Here is a 19,750-nt window from a genome sequence, read left to right on the forward strand (position 1 = left end):
CTTCATAAGAATAGGAAAAGTCTCAAAAAAGGAGTCTTGTAGCCCTTGGGTCTAATGATACAAAACTTTTCATAACCAGTAATAATCTGGGGGTGGCAGTTTTCAAATACTGGATCTAATAATTTTAAGCATATTTAGGGCATCTGAACTTGAAAAGGCTTGAGTTTTTGTTTTTTGTTTTTGTTTTGTTGGTTGTGGGGCTTGAACTCTGGGCTTGAGCGCTGTCCCTCAGCTCTTCAGCTCAAGGTGAGCATTCTACCACTTGAGCCACAGTGCCACTTCCGGTTTTCTAGTGGTTTATTGGAGATAAGAGTCTCATGGACTTTCCTGCCCAGGCAGGCTTTGAACCATGATCCTCAGATCTCAGCGTCCTGAGTATCTAGGATTACAGGCGTGAGCCACCAGCACCCGGCTTATGAGTGGTTTTAAAAGGTGGTTTTTGTAGTACTTAGAATCAAACCCAGAGGTCTTGGACATGCTAGGTAAGTTAACTACCACAGAATAAGGGTTAAGATGATTTCCATAGAATGAGGTGATTTTTTAGTGTTCTTGCTGAATTTGTAACTAATTAAAACTTCTGTTTCTTCTCCTTGGTATAGCTTACCACCCAGCCCAGCAGTATTCCTTCGGATCAGGGGGGTCATCAATGTATCGACCTCAGCAGCCTGTTGCTCCTCCTGCTTCAAACGTTTACCCTAACACCTCTTACATATCTTCTGCTTCTTCCTATTCTGGGCAGTCTCCGCTATATACAGCACAGCACCAGACCTCCTCACCTACCTCCAGTTCTTCTGCTGCTTTTCCTCCTCCCCCTTCTTCTGGAGCATCCTTCCAGCATGGCGGGCCAGGAGCTCCACCATCAACCTCAGCTTATACATTGCCTCCTGGAACAACAGGTACACTGCCTGCTGCCAGTGAGCTGCCTGCGTCCCAAAGAACAGGTCTGCGCTTGGAAGGGATTTGGTTTGGCTCCTTGTTGTTTCATGAACAGATGGGTGGGTGGAGGGGCATTATTCTAACCGTGAACTGACTAATATAAGGTGTTGACACACACACACACACACACACACACACACACACACACACACACACACACACACACACACACACACACACACACACACACACACACACACACACACACACACACACACACACACACACACACACACACACAGTTATAGAACAATTTTTACAAGTTTTATTCATAAATGAAGAAAGCTTTTAGAGTTTGAAAAGAATAAGGTATATAATCTAATACTGAACTCAAAATAAGTGTTAAGAAGTTAGAAAGCAAGATAAATAGAGTTGAAATCAGATTTATTCGATATTCATTCCATTATTTGAACAAAGATATACTCTGTTCTTCAAAAGGTTTAAATTTTAAAAATTCTTTTCAGTATAAATTTATTCATGAGAATTAAACAGTAAATTAAACAGGTTCTTAAAGTTTTGCAAATTTTACAGTTAGGTTTATTTGTAAGGTTGTAGATCGATCTTGATATACTTGACCAAGAAAAAAAAGTAAAATAGCAAAACTCTGATGCGGAAGCATTGTAAGACCATATGAAGCGCAGTATTTAGTAGTGTGGTAATTCTCCATTAAAACAACACTGTCAGGTTTTTTGGAAATTTCTAGACCTTTTTTTCCTACTCATATACTTGTACTTGAGCCACACTTCCAGCTTTTTTGCTGGTTAATTGGAGATAAAAGTATTACAAATTTTCCTTTCCCAACAGGCTTCAAACCTGTGAACCTTAGATATCAGCCTCTTGAGTAACTAGAATTACAGGCATGAGCAACTGGCACCAGGCTATATTACTGCTTTTGAATACAGTATCCATTGTGAATTTTTGAGTGAAATTGGTAGAATGGGTTAAAGTAAATCCTCATGGAACATATAGGAAAGAATTATATTAAGCTAATCTTGGAAATGATAGAACACGTATTATGCATTTTCTTATTTAGATCCCACATCCTTAAGAAATAGAAATCTCTTAAAAATTGCAGATGAGGAAACTGAGTTTTTAGGAGTCAGATTATGTTCTCAGGATAGCACAGTGACAGTCTCCTAGTTGAGATAAAAACTTGAGTCTCTAAGTTTCTAAAGCCTGTGTTCATTCTTTTATACCAAGTAGTCTAGTTCTGATATAAGTAATAGAAACCTTTTAATATTAGGATTTGAGAAACCATCTAGCAACACACTTCTAGGCGTTCATACTTTATACTCTAAATATTTGCATGAGCATTTTTTTTCTTTTTAAGCAAAAGTGCATTTGTCTATATTAGTCTTTGCTTAGGTACTAAATAACCAAGTGTTTCTAACCTGGCTAAGAGTGACTAATAGGAAGAAGCAGTCAAACATTTTTGATATTTAGCATGTACCGCATATTCCCTTGCTGCTTTATTACCTTTTGCACACTAACAGCATCTTATGTTTAATTAACAGTTATAATTTTGCCATATTAATATAAGTTGTATAAAGAATTATGACAAAATTTTGACTTCTAATAGGTCCTGGATGATTATTTGTTCAGGACTTAGAAATTCCACTTGCCCAATGGTTAATTTATGATAAACATTATAAATTTTCAAGTTCTCTGATTATGAACTACAGAGCTCAAAAAAAATGAATGTTGCAGTCAGCAAATCATTTATTCAGTACATTCTTAAGAAGTACCTGTTTAGTCTCCATTCAATACTATCCCAGACACAAGTAAGCAGAAAAGAACAAGGGAGTAGCAAATGCCTGTTATGTGTTGGAACATAAAATTTCTGTTTGGACCAAATTTTTGAGAGCCTTTTATTCCACAGCAAGAAGTTTATACTTTGTATGAGAAAAGTTTCTAGTGAGATATTTTGCACTGCTGAGTGATACAGTCAGAGTGGTACTTGAGGAAGATTAATCTGGAGATAGCCTTACAAGATAAATTGTGGGCATCATGGAAGAATTAGAGCAGGGCACTCAGACTCTTTCCCAGTTTGGGAATGAATTCATTAATAGTCTAGGTTAGGAGAGTTCAGCTGTCATGGCAGAACAAGAGTAGAAGCTTTCCCTGTCTCACTGTCATGGATAAATAAGGTTGTGTTTTGCGGGCTGGGAAGGTGGCTCAGTGGTAGAGTGTTTATCTCGCATGCATGAGGCCCTGGTTCGATTCCTCAGCACCACATAAGCAGATAAAAAAGCCAGAAGTGGCGCTGTGGCTCTAGTGGTAGAGCACTAGCCTTGAGCTGTTGCCTTGAGCTGAAGAGCAGAGGGACAGCGCCCAAGCCCAGAGTTCAGGCCCCACAACCGACCAAAAAATAAAAAAAAGAGAGATTATGCTTTGTCACTTCTTCACTTTGTTTTTTCCTTGGTTTAATATGCTTGTTTCTAAGAGAGAACTTTTGAATATGAAGGCTTTAGAATTTTACTCAAAGATTTTTTCTGATAAAGTGGTCTTCACGCTACCATGAAATTATCTGAGTAAAGATTATTGACTTGGTTAAGCACTAGAAAATTTAAGTTGCATGTATAATCTGGTACTTCACCTAGACAAGTCTTGATAAATGATATTTTATTTTCAATGAATATTCCTTAATGAAATTATGTGTCTGATTATTACCTTCTGAATAAAGGAAAGGTACATTTCTTTTCTTACTTCTTGGGGGGTAACTTTACTTTTACCTCTGAGAGTGACTTCAAGGATTCATGTCTTTGTAAATTTTAATTTTTAATCTTGTGACTTTTGTGTGTTCCCTGAAAAGTATTTTAGCCAGTACATAGATCTTGCCATTATACCCCTGCAAGACTACCTAAGAAGATTGCCAGTGGGAAGGGGAATTTGATAGGGACAATATGTAGTTCCATCCACTTTCTTCCTCAAAGGAGAAGATTGAGCCCTACACTAAGGTGGATGTTGTTCTCTATTCAGTGACATTCAGTTTTCAGATTAACTTTGTTTTTATTTATTTTTCATCATAGTAATTATTTTTTAACAAAACAGTATAAAGAAAAACAACGTGGCCTATAATTCTATCATGTAAATAGAACTACAATTAATTTAATTGTATTTGTTTTCTTCATATGTACATTAACATACATATATGTATGTATACCTGAGTTACAGTTTTGATTGTAAAATTAACCTGTTGAAGTGTACATTATTTATGTATGGCATTAAGTACATCTGCATTGCTGTGCAGCCATCACCAGTGGTTCATTCCCAGAACATTTTTATCATCCCAAACTGAACACTATACCCATTAAACAGCTCCCCATTCTCACTAACCTACAGTAACCATTGTTCTACTTTATTCCTCTGTATATTTAACTGTCATATACATATACATATATACAGCATATAAGCAGAGTCAGCAAATTTGTCCTTTTGTGTCTGACTCACATCACTTAATGTCTTCAGTGTTCATCGATGTTCTTTATATAGCTTGTTTGACCTAAGGTCAGTATTAAAATAGAGATCAATTTAATTATGTTTGTAAAATAATCTTTTAATAATTAAAGCTTCGAAACAAAAAGATTGAAAAGCAATTATAACTGAGACAAAACTATATTCATATAAGTTTGAACAGTGTTTATTACTAAAATAAAAGTTAAATATGTTAAATAGTTTGAAGCTGGAGGAGTCAGGTGGGCATATATTGGAGAGGTACCTCATTATTGTACAAATGCCTTTCTATTTTAACACACCTCTTCCCTAACCACAGCATCAAATTACTCATTCTTGTTAGCAAACAGATTGTGTTCCTGTCAGTCTTGGTTTTGATTTGATTCATCTTACTCCTAACTTTGCACTTGTTTTCATTATGATTTTTGTAATACTTCCAAGGGATCATATGAAAATTACTTCCTGGACTACTTTGTGCTTCTAATAGTTTGTGAATACCTAGTCTTTAATACTTAGAACTACATCAGTGGCATGTTAGAGAAAAAATAGTCTGTATCTTCTGTACCTGCCTGACAGGAGACAAGGAAAGGCATGTTGGTGAGATTTCTTCCTGAACAAAAAGGCTAAGCCTAAACCCAAGGTAGTTCCAATACTGACAGTTCTGTGCTGTACCACTCAGCCCAGAAGCTAAGGTTTGGAGCTTCAGAGTACATCAGAGTTGTAAATCAGGTTAATCCTGTTAATAATCACAAGACATGATTCCTTGGGCACTGATTAACTATAATAGGATGAAGTCATATCTTGACTAGGGAGTTACATTGTAACTTAAAGTAAAACAAAAATCATTGGTAGTTGTTGATCATATTGCTTATTCACTCCTTCAGTTAAACCAGAGATGAAGTTGTGTTTAGGAGTCATGTTATATGAAAACTGTCTGTTAGCAAACATTATAATCTCATTCCATACAAGATTTCAGTCTATGAGATTACCTTTACAACTTTTTACTCTCTTGAGTAAAGAGAAACAAGTACATCTCAAACTCATCTGAATTCACTATTTTTAATTGGTTCCTCCCTTCCAAGTGCAGGTACTTGAATTCACATAGTCTGCAAATTTATATATTGTTATAGGAGGTACTATATATGATACAAAATTTTTCTGGGCCTGGTCTTACTTAAATAGTCATGACCTAACCCCAGAAATTATAGCTTCTTTAGAATGCAGATCACTGGGGTCTTTGGAATCCAACAGTGAAGAGTGGTATTAATTTGTCTTTTCCATATATAGTGCTTATCAGATGTACTGATACACACTCAGAACTTGGAAAGCCAGAGGGAGGAAAGGCAGGAGGATCATACGTTCAAGGCTAGCCTAAGTTATATAACAAGACCTTGTCTTTAAAAAAAAAAAAGAAAAAAAAAGCAGCATTGAAGACTATAGGAAAGTGTAGAAACCTCCCATTTCTCTTTGAACCCCTCCTACTTGAAGAGAGGGTGAGACCAGCAGTATTGCTGGGGCAGCTGGCTGGAAAGAGAGCCTCAGGTCTATCACTTGACCTAATGAATTTGAATCTTCAAATTCAGTGAAATGGATTTTAATTTGACTCTTCAATTGATTTGGATGCACACCCTTCAATAATAACAAAATGAACACATTTAGTATATTACGCTACAAGTAACTAATATATTGAGTACTATCACCTCAGTGATATTAGTGAACTAAATTCATCAAGTAGAAAAAGAACCTATACTAACCATTAGGGCACCACTATTATTTTAAGTAAAAGGGTAAAATTTTCTCCTAGCAAAGATAGCACTGTAAAAGAAAAAGTCATTTTTAAGAGTGTGTTACTGCCATATTATTCAGTGTACATATGTGAAAATGGAACTAGGAAACGAGGAAGTAGGTGGGATGGGATGGATGGAGGTGTAGGAACAGTGATGGAATGACTGATCAAGATGCATTGTACACATAAATGGACATGTTAAATTGGAACCCCTTTGTACAACTATTTGAAGAGAGAAAAAAATGAGTTAATTGGTGCACACCTATAATCTCCTAGCACCCTGGAGACTAAGGCAAGAGTATTATTTGAGGCCTGCCTGGACTACATAGTAAGATTCTGTCTTAACAAAAAAAAAGAAAGAAAAAAGACACAACTTACATGAACTCAAAGATGAATTACTTTACACAAGGTAAATTACTTTAATTGGTTAGAAGACATTTTATATAACTAGCTTAAAATTTTAAGTTTTGGCTGGGGATGGTAGCTCAAATCTGTAATCCTAGCTACTCAGGAGGCTGAGATCTGAGGATTCCAGTTTAAAGCTAGCTTGGGCAGGAAAGCGTGTGAATCTTCAGTTAATTACCAAAAAGCTGGAAATGATGCTATGGCTCAAAGTGGAAGAATGATAGTCTTGAACACAAAAGTTCAGGGACAGTACCCAGGCCCTGAGTTTAAGCCCCAGGACTGGCACACACACAAAAAACACAAAACAAAAAATTAGTTTTGTTCTCTTATAAAGTTAGTTCATGGAAAAAAAAAGAAGCTACAAAAGACCAACGGGTTGGGGGTTTAGCCCAGCAGAAGGGTGCCCGCCTGGCGAGCACAAGGCCCTGGGTTCGGTCCTCAGCCCTGGAAAAGAAAAAAAAAAGTTACATAAAGTTAGTTTATTTATGGGGGTTGATGGAGAGAGGAAAAAACAATTACAAAATGAAAGGTAGAGTTAGAATGTCTTCAGTAATATTTTAAGTGACTTTTACATTTTGTCTACAGAAAATCAGTCTATCCAAGACCAGACATTTATGTTGGAAGGTGAATTGGTTCTAAAATATGTATTTGGGGATCTTTGAATCATTGAGTATAATTAATAAATGGAGACTAACAATGCATGTGAGCTTCAGAGATGATGGTGTCTTCAGTCTGATCAATATTTTTATTACTTTGCTTCTTAATTGAATCAAATTTTAGAACTGATTATGTTTCCAAAATGACACAATAGATTAAATCATGAAAGTTGCCTCTTTTATACAAATATACAGACAGTAGCCATAATAAGATTGTCCTAGATTTAGGTAAGATTAGAAGGTGATGGGAGAGATATGAATGATTAATCTATGTAAACAGAAGTTTAAGAATTCATTAAGCACATAAAGCAATGCTTTAATAGATTGTGATCAAGTGTTTTGAGCTTTACTTGGCATTCCATGTCTTAGAAAACTTGAAAGAATTGATTCTGCTTTAAAAATCAAAATAAATAATTCCTTGATAATTAAGGATAATATATTTTTCAATGTTTCTGTAACATTGTATGTGAACCACAATGTCTTTAGTTTGCCAGTTGCTATATTATATGGTGCATGTTAACCAAGTAAAAGTAAAAACATTGAAAGAATATTTGATTTATCAGAAGGGGTGATTTTTTTTTGTCATCTTCTACATGTGAAAAAAATTTCTTTTTCTGTTTTTTAATTGTTATAAAGATGATATGCAGAGGGTTACAGTTACATAATTCAGGTAATGAGTACATTATTTTTTTGTGTGAAAATACTGTACAGAGGTTGCAATTACATGGGCCAAGTACATTTCTTTTGGACAGTGTCACCCCTAAACATTTTATCTTTTTAAAACAGAAACTTATAAAATGAAAGGTTTTATAACTATCTAGTTCCTTATAAAAACACCAAAATTTATACTTGGTGAAATAAAAATTATTGTGATTTTAAAATTCATATGTATAGCATGGTTTTTTAAAAATAATAGTATTAAAATTATTTAATGAGTACAACTAATGTCTGTTTTTGCTTTGAGATAACAGAAGACATTTTGTTTTTTGGTGATTTTTGCAATGAAATCTACAGTTGATAGTTCTACTTGCCTTGGTTTTTTGTTTTTTTTTATTTTTTTCTATGTGTGTATGTGTGTGTCTTTTTAGCCTTATTTTCCCCCAGAGCTGAGGATTCAACTCAGGGCCTTGCACTTGCTGGGCAAGTGCTCTTCCATTGAGCCAAATCCCCAACCCCAACCCCAGGCTAGACTTTTTTAATGGCATTAAAAAAATATCTTACTACAAATATTTAATGCCTTTTTCTATGTTTTGGGTAGTTTATAAGGCAACAATGATAAAAAAAAAATGACTGATGCTATATGGTTGGACTATGTTTTAATGGTGTTTCTACCATTTTTAGTATTCATCATTGATTTGCTTATGGTTGATTTGATCTTGGCAAGTAGGAGTGTGCCACCATTTTTCTTTTGTATGTTGAACTATATCAGCAAGTAGGAGAATGCCACCATTTTTCTTTTGTATGTAGAACTATATCAGAAGACTTTTTTTCTAATACAGCAAGTTACTTATTTTCTTCGATGCTGGAGACAAACATTTTTATTAAAGATATACTGCCAGAATTTTGGCAAATATTTCAAAACAGATTTGTAAGTTGGATACTGGTGGTTGAGATCTGAGGATTTAGGTTCAAAGCCTGGGCAGGAAAGTCTGAGACTCTATTTCCAATTAATCACTAAAATAGCCAGAAGTGGAGCTGTGTCTCAAATGGTAGATTTTTTTGCCTTGAGCAAAAAATCTCAGCAACAGTGCCCAGACACTGAGTTCAGGCCTCAGGACCAGCATGGGTGCGCACGCACACGCACGCACGCACGCGCGCGCGCACACACACACACACACACACATACGAAAAGAGATTTATAAACATAATGCTTCCTTTTTCAACTGGCAACTCTTTGAAAAGACAGCACAAATTCAATCAACATTAATTCATAATCTTTTTTTGTTTGTTTTGCCTGCTCTGGGGCTTGAAGTCAGGGCTTAGGTTCTGTCCCTGAGTTTTGTTTTGTTTTGTTTTGTTTTTCTCAAGGCTAATGCACTACCACTTGAGCCATAGTTTCACTTCCATCTATTTTTGTAATTTACTAGAGATAGGAGTCTCACATACTTTTCTGTCTGAGTTGGCTTCAAGCCCAGAGCCTCAGATCTCAGCCTCCTGAGTAGCTAGGATTACAGGCATGAGCCATCAGCTCTCAACTTCAAAATCCTTTTTAAGACAGAATGGTAAAATGATCTTTGAAGATTCTTCAGTGTAGACTTGATGATCCTTAAATTTAGCATGACTCTTTTACATTAAATAAATACAATGTGAAGGTATCTTGCATATTAAGTCCTTGTGACTTCTGAAATATGAGTTTGAGAATCTGGAGCTACATAGTGAGTCCTATAACCTGATTGGTAAAACAGACTTGTGTGACAGTTAGCCCAAGGTTAAAGTAGACTTTCAACAAAGTAGTTGATGGGTTCAATTTCATTTCCTTACAGGATTCTAAAGGGGAATATTCTCTATTATCTGCTCTAGGTCCTCAGAATGGTTGGAATGATCCTCCAGCTTTGAACAGAGTACCCAAGAAGAAAAAGGTATTAAAAAAAAGATGTTCATCTTATGACCTGAAAATGTTATGTTAATTGGTAGCCAATTGGAGCAACTAGCTTACTAGTTGATATTTTTAAAGTATATTTCAACCTGTTTATTCTCCTATATAACAATAAGAAAGTAGCAGGTAGTATGTCAAAACCTTGCTGAGGATATCTATAAATTTATAAAGTCCTTTAAGAAAGCAAGGTGTAAATTTCTAGTAGGCCTCTTTCAAACAGTAGGAAACAAAATAATGAAGCTTTGCAAGTGATTTTTTTATTTAGCAGTTACCTTGCTCATGACTTTTAAGTGATTATGTTTTGAACGTTTTACATGGAATAATGGATGAATAACCTTGTAGATGAACATTGTTTATATGTCAATAATTGTGAAGAGCCAATTGGACACAAAGTAAGAACTTTCTATTTTTAAGATTATTCCTAATAATGCTTTTCCCCAAATATAGTAATGGAGGCAATAAGGTAAAATTGAGAGACATTAACTGAGCAAGGAAAGACAAGATATGGTCAGGAATAATAACAAATTTAGTCTACTGCTTTTAGTATGATAGAATTAACAAGAAATATCTGCTTAGTAATCTAAAAAATAGTATTAGGTCCTGATGGCATTGAATGCATGCTCATACATGTACAGTGCATGTGATTCATATATTGCTAAATACAGTTTTGTAGACTTGACATCCTCTTTCAAAAGTGCTTGGTTTTGGCTCTCCTTTCTTGACAGTAAATATGAAAGGACAAGGGAGACAGAGAGATCCAGGTATAAGTTCCCCACCTATTTTAGTCAGATTAGTTCTTTTGTATTTTACTTTAGAGTTCTGCATAAAATTTCATTTTATGAAATTGTTCTACTTTTTAATGTGAAATATACTCTTAATGCCCTTAATTATAAGCTGACGGAATGTTGTTATCCATGTTACTCTTATTCATGGTTTTTTTTTTATTTTCCTCTTTTAAAAGATGCCTGAAAACTTCATGCCTCCTGTTCCTATCACATCACCAATCATGAACCCTTTGAGTGACCCTCAGTCACAGATGATACAGCAGCAACCTTCAGCCCCAGTACTGCTGTCAAACCAACCTTCCTTCCCACAGCCACATCTTGCAGGTGGCCAGACTTTCCCTGGCATACAGCAGCCTCTTACTCAGACAGGCATGCCACCAGCTTTCTCAAAACCCAATATTGAAGGTGCCCCAGGAGCTCCTATTGGAAATACCATTCAGGTAACAGGAAATCTGTGAAAGTGGAATGGGAAAATGACTCTGTTTCAGTACTCTTTAATGTGTTAACTTATTATACCATTAATGCCTAAATTTGGTTTAAGTTTACACTGCCTAGTGCCTTTTTTTTTTAGATTAATCATATATGACTATCATTTTGCAGTTAAATGACCTTAAACTGTAGAGAGAGTTAAATATTTGAGAGTATATGTTGACACTTACAGTATTTTACTTAATCTAGTCAGTAGCCACAATTTAGAGTGATCTCACTTGTGGAATTGTTAAGCAAAAACTATTTTCAAGTTTTTCCTCTTTAAAATATTATGGTATAATGAATTACATCATTTTATATGTATGTGTGAAACCCAATAACCTTATGGTTAAATGGAGATGCACATTTTTCTCATTTTTGACAGTGAAACAGATACTTGGCAAAATCCTAGTTGTTGAAAATGTAAAACATTTCCAAATGAAACTTAGATCAAAGGTATTTTGATATTCATAAAGAGCTTAAATCAATGTCTAACATAAGACAATGAAACAAACTTCTGCCCAAATAAAAAACTAGTTCTGTTTTTCACTTTGATTTACTGAAGTGAGGTTTATAAAAATTATATGTATATATCACAAGAATATGCTTTGCTGTTAAGAGATAATTTGCCTAGGAAATTTCTTTTTTTGGGGGGGGGGGTCCAGTTGTGGGGCCTGGGCGCTGTCCCTCAGCTCTTCAGCTCAAGGCTAGTGCTCTACCACTTAAGCCACAACGCCACTTCCGGCTATTTTTCTTTTTGCTTATGTGGTGCTGAGAAATTGAACCCAGGGCCTCAGGCATGCAAGGCAAGCGCTCTACCACTGAGCCACCTTTCCAGCCCTGCCTAAGAAATTTCTAAATACTGTAGGTTGCATCATATATTTTGATGAAGGTAGGAAGATTCTTTCCACAAAAGAATAAATTGTAAAGAGTGCTTTTTTGTGGTGGTTTACATGTTTCTGTTATTTGGGGAAGCACCCCAACCAACTAGATTTAGACCTGTCTTCTCATACTGTTTGCATCTGAACCAGAACCTCAGTTATCTTCCAAAGGAATTGGTGCTTAGTGTTTAGCCAGGCCGGTGTTCAGCTACCTGCCTTCTTCCATGTCTGGGATATACCTTGGTGTTAGCAAGGTGAAACCTAATTCTTCCATGCAAACCTAGACTTTTCTTTACTGTTTCAGAAAATGTCACTATGGTGTTTTCTGTTGAATCCAGTAGAAAAAACACCAGCAAAGCAAAAACTCCTGGAATCCTCTTTATACTCTCTTGTCTTTAACCTCTATTTCAAATCTATTCCCCAAATCTTGCTGTTATTGTTCTAAAGTGTTTTGTTAGTCTCTTCTGACCATGCTGATTATTTCCCATCTTCATCTAATTGTTCTGCTGATTTCTGCTTTGGTTTGTCTCTAATTTGGTCTTATATCCTGTTTGCTTGAAATATTACATCTTCCCATTATCATCATCCTGAAGACCAAAATATTTAACATTGTAACAAAGACCTCAGCTTCTGTTTCTCCTTGCTTTCTCTGTTTCAGCTACACTGACCCTATTTTAATCTCTTTGTATCTTGATCCTTCCTTCATACATGTTATTCTTTCTATCTTGGGATACTTCTTCTTTCTTACTTAATTAGCTCTTAATTGGAAAGATAAGTACCTTTCTGAAATAATTCTCTGAAGGGAGCCTTTCTTGCCCTTTAATCAAGTTCCAGTTGTCATCTTTTAGTTCCCTCAAGCATTAACTACAGTTATGTTACATATGTTTATAATATTTTAAAGGTTTTTCTGTTCCATTGGCCTGTAAAACACCTTAAGGACTAAGGCTCATTTCTATATTGGCTATCCAGTAGGTTGCTAGAGCCGCTCCAGTACATAGTTGCCTGACATTTTCTAAATGAGTGAAAAAATGAGCTAACAAGTAACAATTCAGAAAATTTAAATGTTCCTTTTTGTTCTTCCATTTAAGTACTGGACAGTATCCTGCTCTGTCTAAACTTGTGTCTTTATTTTGCAGTTTTGGTAAGTGTTGATGATAGTGTTCCATTTAGTACCCTCAAAGAAGAAAATTGGGAATAGTGGATTAACAAAAATGAGCCATCAAGCAGAGGATGGGACCAGCTATGTTTTCCAAGCCTTGTTTTATTTCCTTCTGTCACAGACTTCCTTCCTATATCAGTCTGTAGAATGAATACTTGTACTTTCAGCTTTGCTCATCCTAGGTGATTTTTCCTGTGAACTTTTTATTTGATTTTGAATATACCTGTCTATAATGTATTGGTTTCTTTTTATTGCATAGTTTCAGGACATTGTACAAAATACCTCCGGGCCATTTCTGATCCTTTTTATAATGCAATTCTTCCAGCACGTACAGTCTTTGCCAACAGAAAAAATTACCAAGAAACCAATTCCAGATGAGCACCTCATTCTCAAGACCACATTTGAAGATCTTATCCAGCGCTGCCTTTCTTCAGCCACAGATCCTGTATGTATTCTTTTCTCATATTTTGCTTAAGCAATCCTTCTATAATTATTGCTTAAAATCATGCAAATTTCTTACAAATAATAAAACTAGCATTTACATAGTTTAATTACATATAGGAATATATTTGTTTTTTATATAGACATATCAATACAATAGTAGTAAATTGGTAATATTTATTTTACAGATGAAAAAATTAAAGTAGAGAACAATTATGTAGCACTTAAGATCAGAGCCAGTATTTCAATTCACATAGTCTCTGTATTTCATACCCCCAGTCACCAAGTTATACTGCCTTTTATTACCAAACTGTTCTTATCAAACTGTTCTTTTTAATTTAATTTTATTTGCAAGGGGCTGTACAGAGGGGTTAAAGTTACATACATAAGGTAGTGAGTGTATTTCTTGTCAAACATTGTTACCCCCTACCTTGTTTTGCTCCTATTTTCCCTCCCACCCATGTCCCCTCTCTAAGTTATAAAGTTTATTTCCACCATATTGTCTTGTAAGTATTGCTGTTGCATTGGTTTTCCCTTTGTCTTTTTTCTTAACATTTTGTTGTTACCTTCCCTCCCTAATTCAGATGAACATATATACAATACACAAAGTACCATAATGAAATTTATGACAACAAGGGATAAACCGTGGGGGAGAGAGGGGAGAAAAAAACCACAAGAATAAAGAAATAACTTCACATAGTATATTAAAAAAACAATAACAACAAAGAAAACGCTCTTGTTTCCATATCTTAGAGTTCATTTTGCTTCACATCATCTTATATGATCATATGTGCACAGCTATTGAGCTATTATGATCCTCTTCTAGGACTATCCTAGACATATACTAATTATTACAAATGAGAGAAATCATGGAACATACATTTATTTGGGTCTGGATTACTTAATATGATTTTTTTCCAAGTCTTCCATTTCCTTACAAACTTCCCCCCCACCCCTATAAATAGAATGTTAATAGTGAGTGGTATCCAAGAAATTCCAATTTGAGGGTTATTTCTGAGCTTACATGGAAACATCTGAAAATAGATTGTAAAAAAAAAAAAAAAAAAGAAGAAAATAGATTGTCATCTTTGACTTTGCAAGGACCTTAAAAATAGTTAAATATTGGAGTCAATACACTGTTCGTTAAACAATACCTTTTCTGGATGAGACTTTGTCCCCAGCCTAGCACATAACAGACAGTGAATAAAATGGTGTCACATCTAAGGCTACTGAATATTGTAGATAATTAAGTTGTACTTTTAAAACTGTTAATTTTAGTTTTAGAATAGTTTATTTCACTATACTCACAGTTCTACAATTAAAATTAGGGAAGAGGATATAAAACAATTGACTTCTTAGTTTGCTTTTGAGAATGTCTGTGTATTAGCGATGACAAAAATTCTACAGAGCTAGTCTGTTTTAAGTAAAGTCCTGTTTTTTGCCAATAAACATTAAAGGTATTTATTTAAGTGATTGGCCACTTGTCTACTTGAAGAAAGTAGCTTTTGGAATTTGTTTCAATAGACATTTAGTATTAATATGTTTAGCCTTCTGCTAATCTCATGGAAACTATTTCTGTAGGGCTGGTTGGAGCTCAGTGGACAATTCGCTGTAGTGAGAGTGGCAGGAAACCACAAGGTTAACAGAAACCTTAGTGCCTGGCATTCCTGGGGTGATGGAAGCAGCAAGCTAGGAGCTAGAGAGTAAATGAAGTAGATAGCCAAGTATTCATTCCCTTGTCCACAGACATAGTCATTCAAAAGTGGACGAGTCCTAATAAGAACATGGCAGAACTCCATGGCCCAGCTTTATCAGATTTTGTTGAGTTTAACCCCTCTGAATTATCAAATTATTGTCTTCCTGGGCAGAAAAGAATCATGAAAGACAAGCTTCCTTTAATTAAAATATAGCTTCCCTAGCTACCAAATCCTGTGGTTAGGCTTCTGTAGGTCGGTAGGATTAACTTTAAACTAGGACTAGGATTCCCTTCCAAAGGTCTATTTCAATCAGTAGTTTGAAATATTTTTACAAAATGTGTATATTTTTATTTTCACCTTAGTTGTTACAACCTAGCATGTAATATAATCCTTAATAGGCATTTCTTCCTCGAATACACCAGAAGCACTTAAGCATCAGAGACTTTTACTTGATGTTGTTCCTGCCTAGAACTCATTCCCCACATACCTGCATTACTCAAATGTCTAGTAGTGATCAGGCCTTTCTTTATCCCCAACACTTCTAGCCTGATTTTCCATTAACTATTTTCATAGCACTCACTCACTGATAGTATGTTTCCTTACTCATTAGAATATGTGCTCTAAGATGCTTCAACTCTGTCCCTGGCACAGCACACAATAGGTATCAAAGAAGGAAAGAAAACCACTTAATTTAAGAACAGATTTTCTTCACGATTTTTTTTTTTTGGCATTGGGTGTTGATCCTCGAGCCTTGCATGCACCAAACAAGTACTCTGGTACTGAGCTAGACTGCTAAAGATTATTTCATTTTTCCTTCTTGCTGCTTTAAAGCTGCTTTAAAGGAGGCTTTAAAGACATGAGAAAGGTTAAGGGTGATGGCTCAAGTGGTGGAGTGCCTGTCCACAATAAGCATGAAACCCTGAGTCAAAATCCTAGCACCACCCTCCAAAAAGTGAAGAGTTATGAGAAGAGGCAAGATTAAACATACTGAACAAATGCTTCTAAATGTTTAACTAGTGTTTATGTATTTATTTACTTACTTTTTTTTTTCTTTTGTTGGTTGTGGGGCTTGAATTCTGGGCCTGGGCATTATCCCTCAGCTCTCATAGTGCCACTGCTAGTTTTCTGAGTGGTTTATTGGAGATAAGAATCTCAGGGACTTTCCTGCAGTGGCTGACTTGAACCATGATCCTCAGATCTCAGCCTCCTGAGTAGTTAGGATTACAGGCCACTGATGCCTGGCCTATTTTTTGAAAGTTAAAACAAGATTCCATAAGTCACGTAGATATTTGCTTTCTACCACCCAGTCTGTGGTAACTGAACTTGGACCTTCGTTCCTCTGGACCCAGTGCTGCCTCTAGCAGGCCTGTGTACATAGCACAATTGTACATATACACCCTCTACTTTGCATACTGAAAGGAAGTCTTGTCTAGCACTACTTTAAAGATCACTGATAGCCATTTTAATTATTTTTAAGTTTTCTTGGTCATAGTTGTTTCTGCTTCTTTGATAAAATGAAGCCATTTAATATCTTGAGTATAAGTTCTAGTAAAATGAGATAGGGCATGCTTTTTGGATTAAAGTTAATATTCACATATGACATTTGTTTTTCCTTTCAGCAAACGAAGAGGAAGCTTGATGATGCCAGTAAACGTTTGGAATTTCTATACGATAAACTTAGGGAACAGACAGTAAGTTTGGGAGGATAAAAGGATTCCCAATATTATTATTCTTCTTAATTGCTAGCACTGTCGTTCAGTATTATTGAGAGGGTAAGATTTTGATATGTTTACAGAATGAGCTTTTTGCTTCTAATTATGTAAATCCTGAGGGGCGTTAGGAGAGGGAGGAAAAAAATGTAACCCTTCTTATATCAAAGATTAGTAACAAGCTAGCTTATAATAGCTCTAAAGTAACATATTCTGCTGTTGATTTTATATGGCCCATGACCCTGGAAATCAGACACTAAGTAGGCACTTTATTCTCACAGTATAAGACTAAGATCATTTTCTCCTGGAACATCTATATCATAAAGTTAAGCCAAATGTTCTCTCCAGATGAGTAGGTAGTGTTCTGTAACTGTGAAGATAGCTTATCTATAGCAAGGTGTCAGTGTAGTCACTGTTCTCTCTGTCTAGAATTGTTCTATTAATAAAATCAGTATGATGGGAGTGACAGAAAAAAAAAGAAAAAGAACGAGCACTGTTTGTATTTGTTTGTACACACACACACGTACACGTACGTGCGTGCGCGCACACGCAACTTCTTTCATGAGAACCAAGCCAAAGAAAGTGATATAAAATATGACAGAGCTGAGGATGGCATTCACTCCCAGCTACTCAGGAGGTTGAGGCAGATGGATCAAAGACAGCTTGGGTATGATTACTTGAATATGACAAAAATTATACAAATTAGTTAAGAGGGCTAAGAGGGCTGGGGTTATGGCCCAGTGGTAGAATGGTTGCCTCACATGCACAAAGCCCTGGGTTTGATCCTCAACTTTGCAAAAAATAGAAAAGGGGCAGGGCCTGCCGCAATAGGGATTTATAAAAAAATAGTAAAGGAAATCAGTTCAGTGTTGGTAAATTAATTAACTGTGGTTAAGCCTGTTTCTGTACTCATGGAAGTGGGCAAAAAATTTATGATCTATCTCTATTGCAGAGAAGGTTTTCACTAAATTGGTTCCTGATGTTGTGTCATGATTTAATAATTTTTAATCTCATTTATTTATATAAGAAAATTTGCCAAAAGCTGTAGGTTCTGTCTAAAATAGATGAGACTATTTGGAAGGAGATATTAACATTTCAGCTTGCTTGCTTTTTTTTGAAGAAAATGCCTAATTTGTTATCCATTTATAAATAACTTCTTTACATACATGACTTTGTCATAGTTCTGTTTTATAACGTAACCATTACTTGATCCAAGAAACTATTTCTAGAAATGCTAAATGGTTCAAAAATCTCTTAAATGTTTATTTCATGCTCCAATTTAAATATCTGGGCTTAATATTTAAAAGATGTCATGAGAGATATTCCTTTAGTTTAACTCATTTGGTTCCACCTTTATTTCAGCTTTCACCAACAATCATCAACGGTTTACACAACATTGCAAGGAGCATTGAAACGCGAAACTACTCAGAAGGATTGACCATCCACACTCACATCGTTAGCACCAGCAACTTCAGTGAGACCTCTGCTTTCATGCCAGTTCTCAAAGTTGTTCTGACCCAGGCTAATAAGCTGGGTGTCTGAAAGGATAGCTCCATTCTCAACTGATATTGCCATTTTTCCAAAGAAACATGTTTAGGGAAAACAAAAATGTAAGACATGGACCAATCTTCATTAGCATGTTTCCATAGCGGCCAGTCAGGGGCATTAACATAATTTCTGCAGATATACTCACCTTAGACCTGCTCAAAACCCTGGTGCTTTCTTTTATTTTAATCTTTTGTTGACCATGATTTTCCTACTTTGCAAATAGTGCATTTCCTGAATTACACAAGGTGTAGTTTCCTGATGGATTCTGAGAGAATGTGGTTTTAAAAACCTCAGTGTACTTTTTTAGAAAAGCTGCATCTGGTTATGCATAAAGCAGAGCTAAAACTAAATTTCTTTCATGTCCTCCCTACTTTCTTCATGTCAATCAGAATTAAAGTATGTAATCCTCTCTTACAGTGTTAGAGTCTTTAAAAGAAAAAGGTTGAGCCAGGCGCCAGTGGTTCAGGCCAGTAATAATAGCTATTCAGGAGGCAGAGATCTGAGGATTGTGGTTTGAAGCCAGCGAGGCAGGAACATCTATGAGACTGTTACCTTCAATAAATTATCAAAAAGCCAGAAGTGGAACTGTGGCTCAAGTGGCCTCAAGCAAAAAAACCTCAGGGAGAACACCAGGTCCTGAATCCAAGCCCCGGGACAGCACCCCCCCAAAAAAGGCTGCTGGGCTATAGCGCTGTGCCACTTGGCTACTTGGTATATGTGAGGTCCTGTGTTCCATCGCCAGCCCTTCAGAGGATTAAAAAAAAAAATGACAGTTTTTCCTTTTAATCCCTTCGTTGAATTCCAGCAATTCTTTTAATCCCTATTTCATGTGTCTTAGTCTCTCCTGGTCCTGAGCAAATAACTACATCTGGAAACTGCAACAGATCTTAGCAAATATTAATAAAAGTATGTATCTACCTTTAACTATCTGTAGGAAGAGACTGAGCATTTTTATTTCTCTGGGACATAAAGAGTTTTTCTCCATCAGTGTTTTCAATATGCTGTTTTGAGTTCAGGGCTGAATTGGTTTCCACTTTGTATTAGAAATTTGCTCAGGTTTTTTTTTTTTTTTTCTGTAAAATAACTGATAGCTGGGTGCTGGTGGCACACTCCTATAATCTTAGCTACTCAGGAGGGTAAGATCTGAGGATCATGGTTCAAAGCCAGCCTGGGGAAGGTAAAGGAGACTCTTACCGCCATTAAACTACCCAAAAAAAACAGAAGTAGAGT

The 19,750-nt window shown here is 35.8% G+C and overlaps 1 protein-coding gene across 24 annotated transcripts in view; it reads left to right on the top strand.

Annotated features, from left to right (window-relative positions):
- Positions 1–19,453, top strand: part of Sec31a (SEC31 homolog A, COPII coat complex component) — a 71,200-nt gene extending 51,747 nt beyond the window's left edge. For 8 of the 24 annotated variants that reach the window (XM_070012762.1, XM_070012770.1, XM_070012768.1 and 5 more), the window contains 7 exons: positions 600–941; positions 7,166–7,204; positions 9,757–9,815; positions 10,794–11,057; positions 13,451–13,570; positions 16,883–16,954; positions 18,335–19,453. In XM_070012762.1, the coding sequence (XP_069868863.1) occupies positions 600–941; positions 7,166–7,204; positions 9,757–9,815; positions 10,794–11,057; positions 13,451–13,570; positions 16,883–16,954; positions 18,335–18,514 (1,076 nt within the window). In that variant the 3' untranslated portion in view covers positions 18,515–19,453. The remainder of the gene's footprint in view (positions 1–599; positions 942–7,165; positions 7,205–9,756; positions 9,816–10,793; positions 11,058–13,450; positions 13,571–16,882; positions 16,955–18,334) is intronic. The other 16 variants (XM_070012766.1, XM_070012773.1, XM_070012771.1 and 13 more) reach the window with 4 other exon arrangements.
- The last annotated feature ends 297 nt before the right edge of the window (positions 19,454–19,750 follow it).

The sequence above is a fragment of the Dipodomys merriami genome, unplaced genomic scaffold (assembly GCF_024711535.1).
Source record: "Dipodomys merriami isolate MVZ:Mamm:240054 unplaced genomic scaffold, mDipMer1.0.p SCAF_9, whole genome shotgun sequence".
In the NCBI taxonomy this organism is placed as follows: Eukaryota; Metazoa; Chordata; class Mammalia; order Rodentia; family Heteromyidae; genus Dipodomys; species Dipodomys merriami.